The sequence below is a fragment of the Triticum aestivum genome, chromosome 1B (genome assembly GCF_018294505.1).
Source record: "Triticum aestivum cultivar Chinese Spring chromosome 1B, IWGSC CS RefSeq v2.1, whole genome shotgun sequence".
Lineage (NCBI taxonomy): Eukaryota > Viridiplantae > Streptophyta > Magnoliopsida > Poales > Poaceae > Triticum > Triticum aestivum.
Window position 1 is genome coordinate 105,971,805 of NC_057795.1, and position 19,292 is coordinate 105,991,096.

At 44.7% G+C, this 19,292-nt stretch overlaps 1 protein-coding gene and 1 long non-coding RNA gene across 2 annotated transcripts; one reads left to right on the forward strand and one right to left on the reverse strand.

Moving 5' to 3' along the window:
- Positions 1-13,150: 13,150 nt before the first annotated feature.
- On the reverse strand, positions 13,151-14,155 carry LOC123110649 (uncharacterized). Its single transcript, XR_006453539.1, has 3 exons — positions 13,908-14,155; positions 13,514-13,602; positions 13,151-13,436 (listed from the first exon to the last, which is right to left on the reverse strand). It is a non-coding gene; the product is annotated as an uncharacterized lncRNA (long non-coding RNA).
- A 1,211-nt stretch (positions 14,156-15,366) lies between these two features.
- LOC123110643 (peroxidase 2) lies at positions 15,367-19,272 on the forward strand. Its single transcript, XM_044531218.1, has 2 exons — positions 15,367-15,761; positions 18,184-19,272. The coding sequence occupies exons 1-2, from the start codon at positions 15,552-15,554 to the stop codon at positions 18,994-18,996; spliced, it is 1,023 nt and encodes a 340-aa protein (XP_044387153.1). The 5' UTR covers positions 15,367-15,551; the 3' UTR covers positions 18,997-19,272.
- Positions 19,273-19,292: the final 20 nt, after the last annotated feature.

Below are 19,292 nucleotides of genomic sequence, written 5' to 3' on the forward strand. Positions count from 1 at the left end.
ACATCACCGAGTCCGCGCCCCGCTGCGATGACCACGAAGCCGGCACGTCTGCGAGTGCCACCGACAACGAGAAAGAGTAGTGCACGATAAGTCACCGCCGCTCGTGTCCCAGGAAGGCCACCGGTCCTTCCCCCCGTCGACTCAAGCTTGGTGGGATCAACATCGTAGACCGATTAGTCATTTGGCGGCGATGTGGAGGCGAGCAACTTCAGTTTCCAGGCCTCCATAGGCGGAGGCAGAGTTTAAGGAGGCGGAGCTGGAGAGCGCCGAGGGGGAACTGAAGACGGTGAAGCTTCAGTTCTTGGGGCTCGTGGCCGGCCACGGGGAACGCGCGCCCGGCGACAATTTAAATTAGGTATTAATTATACCTTCGAAGCCGGACTAGCACCGCTTTGATGTAATATAATGAAATCTATCATGTTTATATAAAATTCAGACTTGTTTATACGAAACTCGATCGTGTTTGATCGAATTCCGTCCAATTGGTTCGAGTTGTAGTCAAAATGTATGTGCCTATGGTTGGATGGCGTCCTCCTGTATCCGTGTCCGCGGACTGATCCCCTGTCCGCGAACGGATGCAGGAGGAAATTTGCTGGTTGCCGTTGAAGATGCCCTAAGTGCCTGTTCGGAGTCTTTCCACTCCACAACCCTGCTCCGGAGCGGAGCGGGCTGTAGTTCAAATTTACAGAGTGGGGGAATAGATGCTCAGTAGGTGTGTACAAGATTGGAGGCTATGGCGAGGGATACTTTTACCCAACATGGTTAGAGGATTGCCCCCCTACACTTTAGGCGTTATACGGACTCTACATGTCTCTTTGTATTTCACACATTTACTTTTTGTTTGTGTAAGAGAATTTTATTTGGTTGGGTACATCTTAGTTATGCAGAGATTTGGGTGTAATATTTAAATTTTTTAAGTAATAAAGCGTCCTTTTTTGAAAAAAGTGCTCGGTAGATTCTGAATATTTAGTGGAGCTACAAACGGGCCCTAAGTTTTTTCTTTTTCGAAACGGTAAACAAGCCCCAAGTCAGAAACAAGGGGTGGAAGACTAGTGTACTCCACAATCATTTCCATGTTTGGCTGCTTGCAATTGAAATCTGCTGAGGCATCCCGAGTTTCTGCCTGGTCGGACTTGAATCGATGGGTGCGTGCAACAAGCCAACTCAAACTTTTCGACGGTCAGTCCAGACGGATCGGGACCTCTGCTCCCTAACACAACGAGTCGGACCGAACTCCAGGTTCGCTTATGCAGCTTCAGGACGTTGATGTTTGCCGAGCTCGGTATGTTCGCTGTCCACCCTTCATAATTACGAGGAAAAACGACGTGTACCAACTTGGCCAGGCCAGGTAGGCGCCCGGCCGGGACAAAGGAGCAAAACAGGGAAGACGTATGATGGATTTTTTGGTGTCTCATCTTCGTATAAGCAAGTACACTGAGGTCTGGTCTTGTTCGCGTTAATTCAGAAACTAGCTCAACCTGAAACTGATTGTCGATCGAGTGTGACCTGCCATGGCTGCAGCCGGTGAGCACCGAGGTCGATGTGAAACCGGATCCTCTAACATCAAGGAGGAAAGTCACCTAAGCTACAGTGTAAATTAGTGCAATGCAAAGAAAGAAAGTTAGAGTACTTTAGCAAATACTGTATGATCTACTGTAGCAAGTACTATACGTAGTTACTGTTTGACAAAAATAAATCTAAAATTAATTTTATTGCACTGTAATTTTGTTTGCATGAAATTTTTATAAATTTATACAATAGATTTGCAATTTATAAATTAATTCAAGTCATTTTAGTCTTAATTATATGGATATGAAGGAGGAAAGTTAGAGTATTGTATCTTAGGTGACTTTCCTCTTTGATGTTAGAGAATCTGGTTCCGGTCGATGTGCAGCGTCGTGATGTCTGGCGATTGCATGGGATGCCATGTTAGGGTGTCTACTAAAGTGTATGTCAGTTGATTATCAAATTTTGTTAGGATAATGTGAGTAAACCTTTCTAAAGGTGCCCTAATCAGTGTTTATCCAGAATCTTCGACATTGTTGTATTGTGTGGGTCACATTTAAAACTAGTTCTGCCATTTTTATAACATTTTTATGAATCCGTTTACAATCAACCCTCTTGATTAGAATGACAGACCAAAGGGCTAACTACACTTCACGTTTGTGCATGCCCTTATAGCCCTCTAGGCGCCTTCAAAACATGTTCACTGCGCCCTAAGGATATGGAGGTTTAGGGATTCAAAATTTAGCTTTACCGAACAAAGCTTTGTCATGCAAATGGTAGTGAAAGCTATTTAACACTGAGGATTTATCCGGCTTCGGCCATGCGTCGAAGTGCTAGGATCCGAACCACTAAAAAATTTCATGATGAAATATGAAAAGAATTTTTTGGAATAGCAGAGGTCTTAAGAACTTGGCTAAAAGAAGGTTTCTAGTGAATGCTTCTATATAACACACATTGGATTTTATTGCCCTGTCCGAAACTGGAAGGGACAATTTCACCCCACCCCCCTGTTCCTTAGTACTCTGTCGGGAGGGGTTGACTTCAATTGGCATTGTCTACCTCCAAGAGGAAGATCCGGTGGGATTTTACTTGGGGTTAAATGCGATTCGTTGGAAGTTCGGAATGTTGTAATGGGAGGCTTTGCGGTTAAGTTTCGGGTTCGGTCAAAGGCCGATGGGTTTAATTGGGCTTTGGTGGCGGTATATGGTGCCGTGCAGCCTGAACTCAAACTAGAGTTTTTGGCGGATTTAGTCCGTATTTGCGGTAACGAGCAGCTCCCAATCCTGATTGGGGGTGATTTTAACATTATACGTAGCCGGGAGGGGAAAAACAATGATAACTTTGACGGCAGATGGTCGTTTATGTTTAATACAATTATTGAAAGCTTAGACCTTCGAGAGATTGAGCTTTCTGGTAGAAAGTTCACTTGGGCTAATACATTACCAATCCCGACCTCTGAGAAGCTGGACCGGGTCCTAGCGAGCATCAAATGGGAACAGAAGTTTTCCCTAGTGACGGTCCATGCGCTCTCTCGCGCAATCTCCGATCACACCCCATTGTTGGTTGACTCGGGAGAGGCAACGCATGTGGGGAATAAGAATATGTTTTATTTCGAATCGGCGTGGTTTGAAAGAGAAGGGTTCCTGGATCTAATAGCAAGAGAATGGGCTAAAAATTCAGGAGGGAGAACGAATGTTGAGAGATGGCAGAATAAGATCAAGCATTTGAGGCAATTCTTACGGGTTTGGGCTAAACATCTGAGTGGGATATATAAGGCTGAGAAGGAAATGCTCCTTTTACTTATTCAGTCCCTAGATTTAAAAATTGAGTCCTCCATCTTAGATACCAGAGAGCTGGAAACTGAAGTGGAGGCAGAATTAAGACTGAAAGAACTGCTCCGTGAGGAGGAATTGAAGTGGGCACTGCGAGCTAAAGTTCGCAAAATCGTCCAAGGGGATGATAACACACAATTCTTCCACATGATTGCGAATGGCAAGCATCAAAAGAAGAGAATCTTTCAGCTTGAGCAAGATGAGGGGACAATTTTAGGGCAGGAGAACCTAAAGGCATATATCACCAATTACTACAAGCAGATGTTTGGTCCTCCTGAGGATAATTTTGTATCCTTGGATGAGTCGAGGGTTGAGGATGTTCCTCAGCTCGCAGTTGATGAAAACGATATTTTGACAGCCCCATTTTCGGACAAAGAGGTGTTTGAAGCAGTTTTCCAAATGAAAAATAATAAAGCTTCAGGACCGGATGGTTTTCCGGTGGAGTTTTATAAAAAATGCTGGCACATCATTAAGGGGGATTTGCTCCCAATGTTCCAGGATCTTTTGTTGGGACAGTTACACTTGTTTCACTTGAAATTCGGTACTATTACTTTGCTTTCTAAGAAAACAGAGGCTGTGAGGATTGAGCAATTTAGACTGATCTGTCTTCTTAATGTTAGCTTTAAAATCTTCACCAAAGTTGGGACTAATAGGCTTACACAGATTGTGCAATCTGTGGTGCAACCGTCTCAAACTGCGTTCATGCCTGACAGAAACATCCTAGAAGGGGTTATGGTTCTGCATGAAACGCTCCATAAAATCCACACGAAAAAACTAGATGGGGTGGTCTTCAAAGTGGATTTTGAGAGAGCGTATGACAAGATAAAATGGCCATTTCTTCAGCAGGCTTTGCGTATGAAAGTATTTGATCAGGCCTGGAGAGACCAGGTAGATTCTTTCACGCCAAAAGGGAGTGTTGGAATCAGGGTAAATGATGACATATGTCATTATTTCCAGACACACAAGGGTCTGAAACAAGGAGATCCGATGTCGCCGATTCTGTTCAACATAGTCGTTGACATGTTGACAATCCTAATAGGAAGGGCCGAGGATGATGGTCAGGTAGGTGGCCTCGTCCCGCATTTAGTTGACGAAGGAGTGTCTATCCTATGGTACGCTGATGATACTATCATCTTTATGGAGCATGATTTGGCTAAAGCTAGAAACATGAAGCTAGTTTTGTGCTTGTTCGAACAATTATCAGGGTTAAAGATTAACTTCCACAAAAGTGAATTGTTCTGCTTTGGAAGAACTAAAGAAGAACAACAAGCTTACACGAAATTGTTCGGGTGCGAATTGGGATCTTTACCCTTCACGAATTTGGGTATTACCAATCCACCATCGCAAGATTTCAAACAAGGAGTAGAAGAGCATTGAAGATCAATTTGAGAAAAAACTGAGCTGCTGGAAGGGCGAGCTAATGTCATATGGAGGACGATTGATTCTGATTAATTCGGTTCTTATAAGTATGCCTATGTGTTTATTGTCTTTTGTCGAAGTACCAGTTGGAGTACAAAAAAGGCTAGATTTCTATTGATCGTGCTTCTTCTGGCAGAGCGATGAATTAAAAAGAAAATACAGACTTGCTAAGTGGGATATCATTTGTAGGCCAAAAGACCAAGGGGGTCTAGGCATTGAAAATTTGGAGGTGAAGAACAGATGTCTTCTCAGAAAGTGGCTGTATAAGTTATCTGTAGAGACGGATGCCACATGGGCACAAATTCTTCATAATAAGTACCTTCAGTCCAAAACTTTGTCCCAAGTGACGGTAAGGCCGACTGATTCGCCTTTTTGGAAGAGACTCATGCGAGTGAAATCAGTCTTTTTCAATAGGACAAAATTTGTAGTTGGAAATGGTACTTCCACAAGATTCTGGGAGGATACATGGCTAGGGGAGACTCCCCTTGCAATCCAATATTCTTCTCTCTATAATATTGTTCAGCGAAGAGACGCTTACCTTGCAACAGTACTACAGTCCAATCATCTTAATATTCAATTCAGGAGGACGCTAGTGGGAAACATTGGGAAGCTTGGCTCCATCTTGTGAGAAGATTGATGGATGTCCAACTTTCTCAACAGCCAGATCAGTTATGCTGGAAAGTAGCTAAGAATGGGGAGTTTTTGGTTAAATCCATGTATTTGGATATTATCAACGCTAGCGTTATTCCTAGTTCGAAACATGTTTGAAAAGTCAAAGTGTCTTTAAAAATAAAGTGTTTATGTGGTTTGTCCACAAACAGGTCATCTTAACTAAGGACAATTTGGCGAAGCGCAACTGGACGGGTTCTAAAAGATGTAGTTTTTGTGATGGTGATGAATCAATCGAACACCTCTTTCTTGATTGCCCTTTGGCAAAGATTTTGTGGAGGTCGGTCCACATAGCTTTTAATATAACTCCTCCGAATTCCATCATCACGTTATTTGGGACATGGCTAGATGGGATTGACGCAGTAACAGCGAGACATATCCGTGCAGGAGTATGTGCTTTACTATGGGCAGTTTGGAACTACAGAAACGATTTGGTCTTTAACAGAACAACAAATATTGATTTCTTGCAGGTTGTTTTCAGGGCCACTACACTCATCTGTATGTCGTCGCTACTCACTCCGACAGAGGCCAGGGAGCATTTGGTTACCGGATCTATCCGATGGGAGACGGTATGACGAGCTATCTTCAATCAGTTTGGATGTCATGTAATAGGATAGGTGTTTAGTTTCCTATCTGTTTTTTTTTGCCCGCCGGTTGTGGTTGTCCTGTTTTTGCTTTCATGCTCTTTGTTGAGCATATGTTCCTTTGTTTGAGACTTCGAGACATTTATTGGACCTTTTGATTATCAATAATATGGCCGTATGCATCTTTCTGATGCAGAGACCGGGGCAAACCCTCTTTAAAAAAAAATTAACACTAAGGTGTTGGGGATCGTAGCAGAAATTAAAAAAAATTACGCATCACCAAGATCAATCTATAGAGTAACTAGCGACAAGATAGAAGGGAGTGCATCTTCATACCCTTAAAGATCGCGAGTCAGAAGCGTTGCAAGAACGCGGTTGGAGGAGTCGTGCACGTAGCGATTCAGATCGCGGCCGAATCCGATCTAAGCACCGAACAACAGTGCCTCCGCGCTCAACACACGTGCAGCCCGGTGACGTCTCCCGCACCTTGATCCAGCAAGGAGGTGGGAGACGTTGATGAAGAAGGCTCCAACAGCAGCACGACGGCATGGTGGTGGTGGAGTGGCAGTTCTCCGGCAGGGCTTCGCCAAACTCTTGCGGAGGAGGAGAGGTGTTGGGGAGGGGAGGGGTTGCGCCTTGGATGTGGTGGTGCAGCCCTCCCCTCGTCCCTCTATTTATTGGGAGAAGGGGGAAGGGGGCCGTCCCCTTCTAGATGAGATCTAGAGGGGGGGCAAGGGGAGGGGGCTTGCCCCCCAAGCAAGGGGCGCGCCCCCTTTAGGCCCCCCCCAAACCTAGGCGCATGGGACCTAGGGGGTGGCGCCCACCCCTCCAAGGGGCTGGTTCCCTTCCCTCTACAGCCCATGAAGCCCTCCGGGACAGGTGGCCCCTCCCGGTGGACCCCCGGAACCCCTCCGGTGGCCCCGTACAATACCGGTATGCCCCCGAATATTTCCAGTGACCGTATGACAACTTCCCATATATAAATGTTCACCTCCGGACCATTCCGAAACTCCTCGTGACACCCGAGATCTCATCCGGGACTCCGAACAACATTCGGTAATCACATACAAATCTTCTTAATAACCCTAGCGTCATCGAACCTTAAGTGTGTAGACCCTACGGGTTCGGGAATCACGCAAACATGACCGAGACATCTCTCCAGCCAATAACCAACATCGGGATCTGGATACCCATGTTGGCTCACACATGTTCCACGATGATCTCATCGGATGAACCATGATGTCGAGGATTCAAGCAATCACGTATACAATTTCCTTTGTCAATCGGTACGTTACTTGCCCGAGATTCGATCGTTGGTATCCCAATACCTCGTTCAATCTCGTTACCGGCAAGTCACTTTACTCGTTCCGTAATTCATGATCCCATGACCAACCACTTGGTCACATTGAGCTCATTATGATGATGCATTACCGAGTGGGCCCAGAGATACCTCTCCGTCATGTGGAGTGACAAATCCCAGTCTTGATTCGTGCCAACCCAACAGACACTTTCGGAGATACCTGTAGAGCACCTTTATAGTCACCCAGTTACGTTGTGACGTTTGGTACACCCAAAGCACTCCTACGGTATCTGGGAGTTACACAATCTCATGGTTTAAGGAAATGATACTTGACATTAGAAAAGCTCTAGCAAACGAACTACACGATCTTGTGCTATGCTTAGGATTGGGTCTTGTCCATCACATCATTCTCCTAATGATGTGATCCTGTTATCAATGATATCCAATGTCCATAGTCAGGAAACCATGACCATTCGTTGATCAACGAGTTAGTCAACTAGAGGCTCACTAGGGACATGGTGTGGTCTATGTATTCACACATGTATTACGGTTTCCGATCAATATAATTATAGCATGAACAATAGACAATTATCACGAACAAGGAAATATAATAATAACCATTTTATTATTGCCTCTAGGGCATATTTCCGACATGAGGGTCTTTGGCAGCAATTGATAGTCAATAAATATCAAAAGAGTAAATGTCTTACAGGAATTAAAAAGGAACAAGGGGATCCACAATTTTGGTCTGAGTTGATTAAACATCAACATTTCTTATCCTTATGCATGTTTGTTGTGGGAAATGGGTAGAATGTAAGATTTTGGGATAATAGATGGGTTGGGAACAAACCTCTTAATGGAAATTTCCCTAGGTTATACTACAACATGTGTTTTGACAAGAACAAATATGTCAGTGAGATGTTGGGGAAAGGCCTTGATGTTGTAAAACTTAGAAGAACGCTTTATGGAGATTCTCTTAAGCTTTAGAATCATATTAAGGAGGTATGTGTCGGGGTGACACTAACAGATCAAAAAGACATGATTCAGTAGACCTTGACAAAAAAACTGGTTTGTATACTGGTAGATCGTGTTACAGATACTTGACTGAAAATGGGATGAGATATCCACATAGATTTTTGTGGAAAATTTAAATACCCCCAAGAGTTAAAGTGTTTCTTTGGCAGGTTCTTCGAAATAGAAATCTTACGAAAGATAATTAACTTAGAAGGGGATGGGTTGGGATTTTTTTTGCCCTTTTGTGTTAGAAATGAGAACATTAACCATCTATTTTTGTTTGGTTGCTCTGTCGCCAAATTGCTCTGGAGTATTATGAAATGTGCCTTTGACTTACCTAATATACCTGAGAATATACAAGACATGTTTGACATATGGCTTAAGAACTTTAGTAAAGATTTTATAAATTTGGCAGTAGCTGGAATATCTGCTCTAGTTTGGACAATTTGGAAGATGGGAAATGTTGTGATATTTGAAAACAACAAGGTTACTGATCCTTGTGTTCCTGTTAACCTGGTTGTTAAAATGCTTCATGTTTGATTTATTTTGCAGACAATCCAGAAAAACAAGGGGTGCTAAAGTGGGGCGTAAGAAAGATTGAGATGATCGCTGGAGAGGTTTTCAGAGCTACCCAAGGATGGTGGTCTTTGCTTCGGATCACTCTTGGAGGAAGGGAGACGACCCTTTCCTAGTGGAGCTTTGGCTGATTTATCCAGTATTTTGTTATGAAACCTATCTATCAGAGGATTGTTTGCAAATACATGCGGTTGGTGTCAGCTGAAAAATAGAATATTTGTCCCGGAGACCCAGATTGTAGCTTTCCCAAGATGAGGAAAGTGATGATTGTTGAAACTTCTAAGTCTCCCTAGGTTATCAGTGTGTTGCTGATATAGCCTATTTTGTGGTTTGGATGGCCAATTAGGGATAGCCTAACTGGGTTCATCTTCAAATCATGCATCATTGCGTTTGTTTTCTTTTTTGTCTTGGTGTTGGTAGTTTGTGATTTCTGATAATGGAAATCGAAGAGGGAGCTCTTTAAAAAAAGGTAAGTATTTACTATTTAGACTGGACGCACCATGCCTCTCCAATCGTTAGAAGGATAAGTGTTGGCCCATATTTTAAAAAAGAGAGTGTTTTTTACAAAAATAAACCACTCCAAGTTGTTGGTATTTTTGCTATAAAACACTAAGTTTCAGGAAAGTTTTGGATATGAAACTTAGTATCAGATGAAACTCATGTACGGTATATGGTGTTTTAGATGAGGTAACCTTTCAGATCGAATTTCTAATTGAGATGGTCCGTGAGTAGATATTGATAAAAGCGTAATATTATTTTAATAAAAACATAATATTATTTTCTCTAAAAATAAGAGCAACAAAAACCCCAAAGAGATAGAGTGGTAATTTATTTGGTTAAAATATAATGTTATGGACCTAATTTGTGTTGAATCTTGCCCGTTACCTTTTCATCCAGCGAACCAAAAAAATAACCGATGCCTCATGTGCATATACTTGGCCAATGCACCAGATAGGTTCTTGTCACGACTTGTATCCAAGCCCGACCATATCAACCATTGTCATACTCGACATATTAAATAGATGATGGTAAGCTAATAACACGACAATGATGCAAATCCGTGCATATTCTACATCACAATGAATCATTCTCTCTTGGTAACTCTAAATAGTGGTATTTCAGGGAAGTATGTAACTAAAACAGTTTTCACATTTCAGTGCCACAAGTGAATATGTACACCGGCTGCACCCATGTCTCTCCGATTATCGCATGGAGAAGTTATGGACATGATCTTCTTTTTTGAAATAGAGGAAAAAGGTTTGCCTCGTATATTATTTAAGAGAGAAGATAAGTTTTTGTTACAGACACACCCCTTAATACAACAAAGGAATTACTCTCCTAACATGATTATCCCTTGTTTCTTATCCCCCGTGACCACCCAAAGCAAGGCCTCCTTCATAGACATATTAAATCATTATAAGATTTTGCTATGAAACTAGGTTACCATGAGACCAACAGACTCGCCATTCTGGAAAGGTATTATGCGAGTAAAGGACCTGTTCTTTCGGAGGGTCAAATTCCTGGTTGGCAATGGGCTGTCAACAAGGTTTTGGGAGGATACGTGGTTAGGACAGACGCCCCTGGCCGTACAATATCCTACCCTGTATAACATTGTGCAACGGAAGGAGGATTACGTAGGCATAGTTTTACATACGATCCCCTTAAATATCCAATTCAGACGAGCACTAGTTGGTGAGCGATGGAATGCATGGATACACCTGGTTCGGAGATTGATAGATGTTCAACTCTCTGATCAACCAGACTCCATGCAATGGAAGCTAGCTAAGAATGGGATTTTTACGGTAAAAACTTTCTATATGGATTTGATTAATTCTGGCTCAGTCTCGAGATCGTTGCATATTTGGAAGATTAAGGTTCCTTTGCGCATTAAAATCTTTATGTGGTTTGTCCACAAACAAGTCATTCTTACAAAGGACAACTTAATCAAGAGGCGATGGGTAGGTAGTCCACGATGTTGCTTTTGTGATCATGATGAAACAATACAACATCTATTTCTTGAATGCCCATTGGCCAAATTGCTTTCGAGAACGATTCATATAGCCTTCAACATTACTCCTCCAGTTGACATTGCATCGTTGTTTGGAATGTGGTTAACTGGGGTCGAACATACTACGGCGGCTCGTATTCGGATTGGAATTTGTGCGCTATTGTGGGCTATATGGAATTGCAGGAATGATTTGATATTTAACAGACAACACAATTTAACTTTCTTGCAGGTCATCTTCAGAGCTACTGCTTGGATCCGTACGTGGTCCTTAGTCACTCCTATGGAATCCAGGGAGCCTTTGGTTACTGGGTGCAACCAGTGGGAGATGGTCGCGCGGGCTATATTCAACCAGTTCGGATGGCGGTCGCATAACATGATAGGAGTCTAGGGAGCTTATCCTTCTTATTGCCATTCTGGTTGAGATTGTTAGCATGAACTTTGCTTTACTTTTATTTTTCGCTCCGCTTGCGAGCTGTAAGACGACTTTGTGATACTTGCGACTTCTTAATAATATGGTTGCATGCATCGTTATGATGCAGAGGCCGGGGGTACGCCTCCATTTCCAAAAAAAATGAAACTAAGTTTCAGATACTAAACTAAAAATCAGTATATTTTTTGGGTATGAAACTATGTTTCAAGAGATTTTTATGGAGTCGAACTTGGTTTGTTCATTATTCACACCTTTAATTGTGAGGGAAAAAAGATGTGTACCAACTTGCCCAAGTAGATGCATGAGACGAAGAGTAGAGATAGGACATGTAAGCTGGTTTTTTGGTTTCTTATCTTTGTGAATTCTTATAATATATCTGAGTCCTTTTCGTGAAAAACAACAAATAAACTGTAGTTTGGTCTTGTTCATGTTAATTCGGGAAGTGACTCAACTTGAAACTAATTATCTGTCGAGTGTGACCAGCCATAGCCGTAGCCCATTGACACCGAGGTCGATATGTAGCATCATGATGTCTAGCTAGTTAACTATGGGTAGGATACCATGTTAGGGTATCTACAAAAAGTGCATGTTCAGGTAATTATCTATTCTGCTATATAGGATGATTTTAGATAACCTTTGCAATGGTACCCTATTAGTGTTACATAGAATCTTTGTTGATACTCAGGCTAGCCAATATTGTTGTTTTTGTGTAGGATCACATCTAAAACTAGTTCCGTCATTTTAGGACAAAACTATTTTGTGTGACCAGTTTACTATCGACTCTCGAAGAGAATGATATACCGAAGGACTAGTTTCACTCTACCTTTGTGCATGCCTTAGCTTTCGAGGTGGCTTAAGAACATGTCTGCGAACCCAGTGAATATGTGCACCGGATATGACCATGCTTCTCCAATTATTGGATGGAGAAGTGATGGCCATGATCTGTTGACTCTTGCCATATTAAACACATTGTATTTCCATAAAATCAACCCTTAGTATTTTGCTATGAAACTAAGTTTTGATACAAAACTAAGTTTCATGAAGTCTTGGATATGGAAGTAAGTTTCATCAACTTTTTAGATATGAATGATAAAACTTGTGTATGGATTATCAAGTTTTAGATGAGATAACTTGTTGAGTTGATTTTCTGAGTTGAGATGGATTGCGGGTTCATATTGGTAAAAAATATAAAGTTATATTCCCTAAAAATAGCAGCAACCAAAACCCCAAAAGAGTCGGGGTGCGCAATGATTCTGATACAATACAAGGTTATTTATGTAATGCTCGTCGCGTTTTCATCCAATGACCTACTAAAAACCATAGGCACGGTGTTCGGTTAGAGGAACTGCAGGCGGAGGGGATGTGACCAGTGGCAGCAGGTGGTGTTCGCGACGGAGGAGCGCCATGGCATCTGGCACGTCGACATCGGCAGGTCTCAGCGGCATGGAGCATCGGGGTCTCGCCGGTGGGCGTGTGATGATGGTCGAGCGCGGGATGGTGGCGTTGTCTGGCATCATGGTGGCGTCAACGGCAGCTAGACTGAGCAAGGTAGATGCAGCAGTACAACACTGAAGATGGATTGGTGGCAGGTGGCTGCGGCGGCCTCATACCCGGCAGGCGTCCTGGTTGAGGAGTGCGTCGGACTGGTGGGTGCCCCATACCCGGCAGGCGTCCTGGTTGGGACCTCAGGTCTTAGATGTTAGATTTGGCTGCGAGGTCTGTTTGGTATTAGACTCAGACTATCAGTATCCCTCAATCAACTGGATAGGAGTAGCGACACATGTTGCCTAGACGGTGGCTTTAGTCCAGGGGCGGAGCTGGAGCTAAAGTTACCCTGATGCACCACTTTAATAGTATCCCTTTAACATTGCATAAATTTTAAATCAATAATGTTCCAACTTAAAAATAAGAGTATGTTTTATAACTTTTGGTTTAGATTATTAGATTTAGTAGAAGACAATTCTTTAAATACGAAAAGGTAACAATTATGCTTATACTACAATAATGAAACAAAGGACTGGATTACTTGCAAATGGAGTCCTGCATTTCCAAATTCAAAAATACATCATGTCGTCATCAAAGACCACGGGTCCGTAGCCTACATGATGACTTAAATTTTTCAAGAAAAACATAGTGGAATGTACAAATGAAAGTAATTAAATATATTTACATTACCTTTCAGTACATTTTTGTCCACAACTTATGTTTCTTGGAGCAGATATCATGATGGGTTTCTCTTGAGAAGAAGCTTGCCCATAGTATACCTGCATTTGAAAAAAAAAATATACATGGGACGTGGAAATAACCTAAGCTAATAAAGTACATCATAATTCTATATATTTTTTGATCAATACATGAGAGTTTCAGTATGTTCAGGATAGGATTACAGTCAGCATTGAATCTGCCATAGACGCCAGAAATCTGGCAACATGACCCTAGCTAGCTAGTGCCTAGGTTCTGCAAAAACTTGCGTATTTAAATTGACTACAAGTTCATACAAATCACACAAGAATTGTGAATAATCGTTGCAAAAACCATTTAGCAAAAGATAGATAGACGAGGGCGCTACCGGGGCAGAATTGTTGTCCGATGCTATCTTCATCTGCCTCCCGCCTGGGCTATGCGACTGGTCGTGGCGTCGCCGTGGGTGTTGCGGTGTGCCGCCGTCGATCGGCCTTGCCGGCTGAGTGCTTGGGTGCGTGCCGGAGAACGGAGCAAACAAATCGATCGATTTGCGTGGGGACTGAGGAACGTGGGGCGTGGCTGCGTACGGATCTACAGGGATTGGCCGCTGTACCCGCCATGATATGCGCAGAGTCGTACTTCTTTTTTTTTTAGTTGAATCCTACCTGTGCGGTTGCGTACAGGTTTAGAAGCACAGCGGACCAATCGATTGGATCGGTCGACACACACGAACGTGCGGCCTGGCCACGCGGCCGGAAACTTGGGCCCTGATGCACCGGTCATGGCCCAACCTGATGCACATGGCCATTTGAGCTGATAAGTAGCAGTAATAAAAAACTGGACCCGTATTCCTGCGCATCAGGGTAGGCCCATTGGGCTCCGCCCCTGCTTTAGTCTTACTGTTGTATGATTTTGTAAGGTCTTGTGTGAATAATTAATAAAATGGCTGCATGTATCGTCCAAATGTAGAGACCGGATCTCCTCCTTTTCTAAGAAAAAAATAGGCGCGGTGCACTGGATACATTTTCCTGATGACTTTTATCCAAGCCCAATCAAACATAGTCGTACTCGGCGTCTTAAAGCGGTGATTGGTAAGCTAGTGACACGACAATGATGTAAATCCGTGCACATTCTACATCAAGACCATGAATCATTCTTTCTCGGCAACTCCAATAAGTGGTCTTTCAAGAAATGTGTAACCGAATGTCATGTGTAAATTTCAACATGTGATGTCATCTGCATCATCCTACCATCGATCTTGTCGTGTCGGACCCGTGCCCTGAAATTTGATTCTGAGAATATTTTTACCATATGTAAATTGCCGAAATTGCCGAAACGGTTTCTAATTCCGTGGATCAAACCAAAATTTCTGCTGACTAAAGCCCTGTTCGGATTCACTCGGCTCCACGGCTGCGACTCCCGGAGCGGAGGGAGCGGCAGTGGACTCCTACGGAGTGGCTCGGAACCAGCTCCTAGCACGGAGCGGAGTTTTGAAACTGGCGAGATACCGAACAGGCCTTAAATCGAATCGCGTGCCGACAAAAGTTTAACGAAGGTTTGTATGAATCTTGCCTGAAATGTAGCCGAGCTTATGTTTCGCCCGAACATGTTGGCACCCACGCACATGTCTGATGTGCGTACCACTTCTCCCAAGACTGTTCACGCCCCGGTCGAGACAAAGAGGAGTCCCGGCAAGTTGTACCACGCCACAGACGTACGCCGGGGCCACGTCGCCTTTTTACGTTGGCCGTTCGCTGTCACGGGGCGATCGGGCAGATCACCAGCCGTTAAAATTTTCGCCAGGGGAGCGATCGAGCCGGCCCGCCGTTATATACCACGCGCCCCAGAGCCTTCCCTTGAGCACGCAGCACACTGCACCCCGCAGCCCGCACCACACCAACCAGCTGCACTGCTCTCCTAGCCAGTGCCGGCCACTCGAGCGAGCAAGCGCAGCCGCTGCTTCTGTCGGCGGCAGGTAGGTGGCGCCGTGCGTGCGTGAGTGCGTGCGTGAGCTGGTCGGGCGGCGAGGATGATGAGGACGGTGGCGGCGGTGGCGGTGGCCGTGCTGCTGGCGGCCGCGGTGGCGGCGGAGGCGAGCGAGCTCAAGGTGGGGTACTACGACAAGAGCTGCCGGGGCGTGGAGAACGTGGTGAAGTGGCACGTCGCCAGGGCCATCAAGGCCAACCGCAAGAGCGGCGCAGCCCTCGTCCGCCTCATCTTCCACGACTGCTTCGTCAGGGTACGTACGCCGCCGCCGCCGTCTCTCTCTCTCTCTCTCTGTCACTCCGGCCGGCCACTGCTCTGCTCTTTAACCAGTAACCGCACGCCCGGCCACTGCTGTCGAGCTAGCAGAAGTACCTCTGCAACGTCCTCCAGCACAGTAGCTCTGGTTAGCTAGCTAGTAAGAGCAGTTTGTCCATGTCTGCTGCACATTTTCTACCTTACATGATGCATGCACAGTGACCTAGCAGCACGTTTCGTACACGATGCACACACCAATGTTTAGTTTCCTCGTCGAGACCGTGACGCTAGACCCCACTTGGCACCGAGCGTGCTAGATACCAACTTTTATTTTCTGTTTGTTAACGAGATACCATAGTTTTAGCCGATGCCGTTTTGCATGCATTGAGCTAACCAGCTCACCAACAAGTTTAATTAGTCATAGATCACCCCCAGAGGGACGACAGCTCAAATTATCGATGAAAATGCTTGCGATGTACTCCCTCCGTCCACAAATGTAAGATCATTTCGACACTACGATAGTATCAAAAATGGTCTTACATTTTGGGACGGCAATTGGATTCGAAGCTAGAATGGATATATTCTGAAACGACCAATCAGTGAACATGGCAATTAGTTAAGCACGGAGTTATCTCGACAGTTAGGAGCCATCATAATTTTCAAAGCAGTCCCAGATGTTAGGCTAGCGGAGTAGTTGGTTTGTGCGTCACTGTCATCGCCCAGATGTGAATCATGGAAGCACGTCACTCCTAGTAGCCACTATGCTTAACTTGAACAGTTGAACGGCTAACTTCCGTGCGCTAGCTGCTCACCAGCCAGCGTGGCGAGCACAAAACTTGCACAGCTAGCCCAGCTGATGCCGAGGATAACACTTGCGCAGCCGAACCGATGCCGCCGGAATGCGATGCTTTCCTTGGACATGTAGATATCTATCGTTCAGAGCTATCTAGGCCGCTCGCCTTTCACTTTGCTAGGACCGGGCATCACTGTGCTGCCCTATGTCATTATCTTCGGCTCTCTTCCTCTGCTTTTTTTCCTTCTCTTTTTCTGCTTTTCTTCCATGCCTGGTGTCGTTGTCTTTTGTCATTTCTCTGCTTTTAATTGCCCATGTGCCCGATGATGATACGCGCGATAATAGGCTCTCTTGAGAATCAGTGGTTATGTGTCGTCATCGTCATTGTAGTAGACATTTCTTCGTAGCTTCACGAGTGATTGGGTGACTTTGGAAAACAAATTCTAACGACCCGCGGTTAGGCGCCATGTTCAGAGCTATCCATAGCGTGTAGAATTTTCTTGGTGAGAGTCATATTGTGTTTTTCATTCCTCTACAAAGTAGGCACCCCAATTAGGAGGAGTGTACAATGCAAGTACAATACTTGACAACAAAAGGGCAGTTTTTAGTTGTTGTTTTGCAACCTGGAATAGACAAGGTGGTTACTTGTAACATCTATACTTGAATGCTAGATGCCGGTACTTGATGGGTATTTCTCTTCCCAATATACAACTAGCTCTTAAAAGCTAGCTATAAAGTTCGTAAAGCGTGCACGATGATTGTGATATATTTGTAATATACTGTCTTTGAGCATCAACTAGTGCAAACTAATCTTGCATTGTGTATATTCTATAACCAGGATAGGAATGTACTCCCTCCGTACGGAAATACTTGTCGGGAAAATGAATGTATCTAGACATATTTTAATTCTAGATATATCTAATTTTATTCATTTGTACGATAAGTATTTCTTGACGGAGGGAGTAGTAGTATTAGACTTGGTTAGCTTTTCCTTGTTCTTTTGCCATCGAAAGAAAACAAAGAAGAAAGGCAAGCTATACACTGTAAAGAGAAAGAGAAAGCACACCTATATCAAAGATCAATAATTGGTTGCACCAGTGCTCAATCCACACCCCACAAGTTCAAATGATCTGTTGAAAAGCTCTTACTGGTACTATTTGTATTTAAGAGTAATTAATAGGTAATGGATTATAGGTGGAAAACATAAACATGTGTCCCCTTTTCATCTGAAAATGAAGATGCATAAAAGTCTTTCCGAGATGGTCCAACTATCAGTACGTAACTAATTAGACTAATCGATAATTATTGCCCAATAATGCACATTGCCGACATTACATTCGGAGTACATGTCTGCCCAACAACTAAAAGGTAATCAGCACATTTCAGATCCAGATGGTGCTAAATAATGCTTTGCAAGTACCGACGAAATGACTTCCCATGCACACTTCAGCTGTGTGATTGGTTAAAATGCTTGATTTGTCCCATCAAAGCTAACGACTTGTGCTAGTAACGACCATGCTTAGTTAGTTTAAGATAATTGATCATTCATGCTTGATTATGTAGTACTACTCAATCTGTTGGAGTACGATCAACTGGATAACTGACGGACGAGCGTACGTACGTGCAGGGCTGTGACGCGTCGGTGCTGCTGGACCCGACGCCGGAGAACCCGGACACGGAGAAGACGGCGCCGATCAACATCGGCCTGGCCGCCTTCGACCTGCTCGACGACATCAAGTCGGCGGTGGAGGACCGGTGCCCCGGCGTCGTCTCCTGCGCGGACATCCTCATCTTCGCCGCCCGCGACGCCGCCAGCCTGCTGAGCAACGGCCACGTCCACTTCGACGCCCTGGCGGGCCGCCTGGACGGCATGCACTCCCACGCGGCGGAGGCGCAGCAGGACCTCCCTGACTCCACCTTCACCATCGCCGAGCTCATCCAGAACTTCAAGCGCAAGAACTTCACGATCGAGGAGCTGGTGATCCTGTCCGGCGCGCACGCCGTGGGCGTGGGCCACTGCTCGTCGCTCCGCGCCCGGCTCACGGCCCCCGCCGACCAGATCCTCCCCGCCTACCGGGGCCTCCTCGCCGGGAAGTGCGCCAAGGGCCCGGACCCCATCGTGCCCAACAACATCAGGGACGAGGACGCCGGCGCGGTGGCGGCCGCCATCCCGGGGTTCCTCCCGAAGCTGAGGAAGGTCAAGGACTTCCTGGACAACAGCTACTACCACAACAACCTGGCGAGGATCGTCACCTTCAACTCCGACTGGCAGCTGCTGACGGAGAAGGAGGCGCGGGGCCACGTGCACGAGTACGCCGACAACGGCACGCTCTGGGACGAGGACTTCTCCGACTCGCTCGTCAAGCTCAGCAAGCTGCCCATGCCGCACGGCAGCAAGGGCGAGATCAGGAAGATGTGCCGCTTCGTCAACCACCACTGATGCTTTCTCCAAATTCCTACCGCTGACGTTCTTCATGTGTTAAATTTGCATCAATCGATCGGGTTTGATTATTCGTTTGTTGTTATGTTTTATTTTCATTTTTTTTTCCTTCTTCGATTTGTGGGATTGATTTGTGGACAAATGTGCGCATGCGCCTGCGTGCGAACTGTGTAGATTTTTTTCCCGTCAAGTGTTGTGCCTTTTGGCCGGCTTGGATACCATCCATCAAAGGCATCCAATGCTCATGTAATAATAAGGGTAAAAGGTGATGATCAAGTAAATTGCGTAGTAGTACA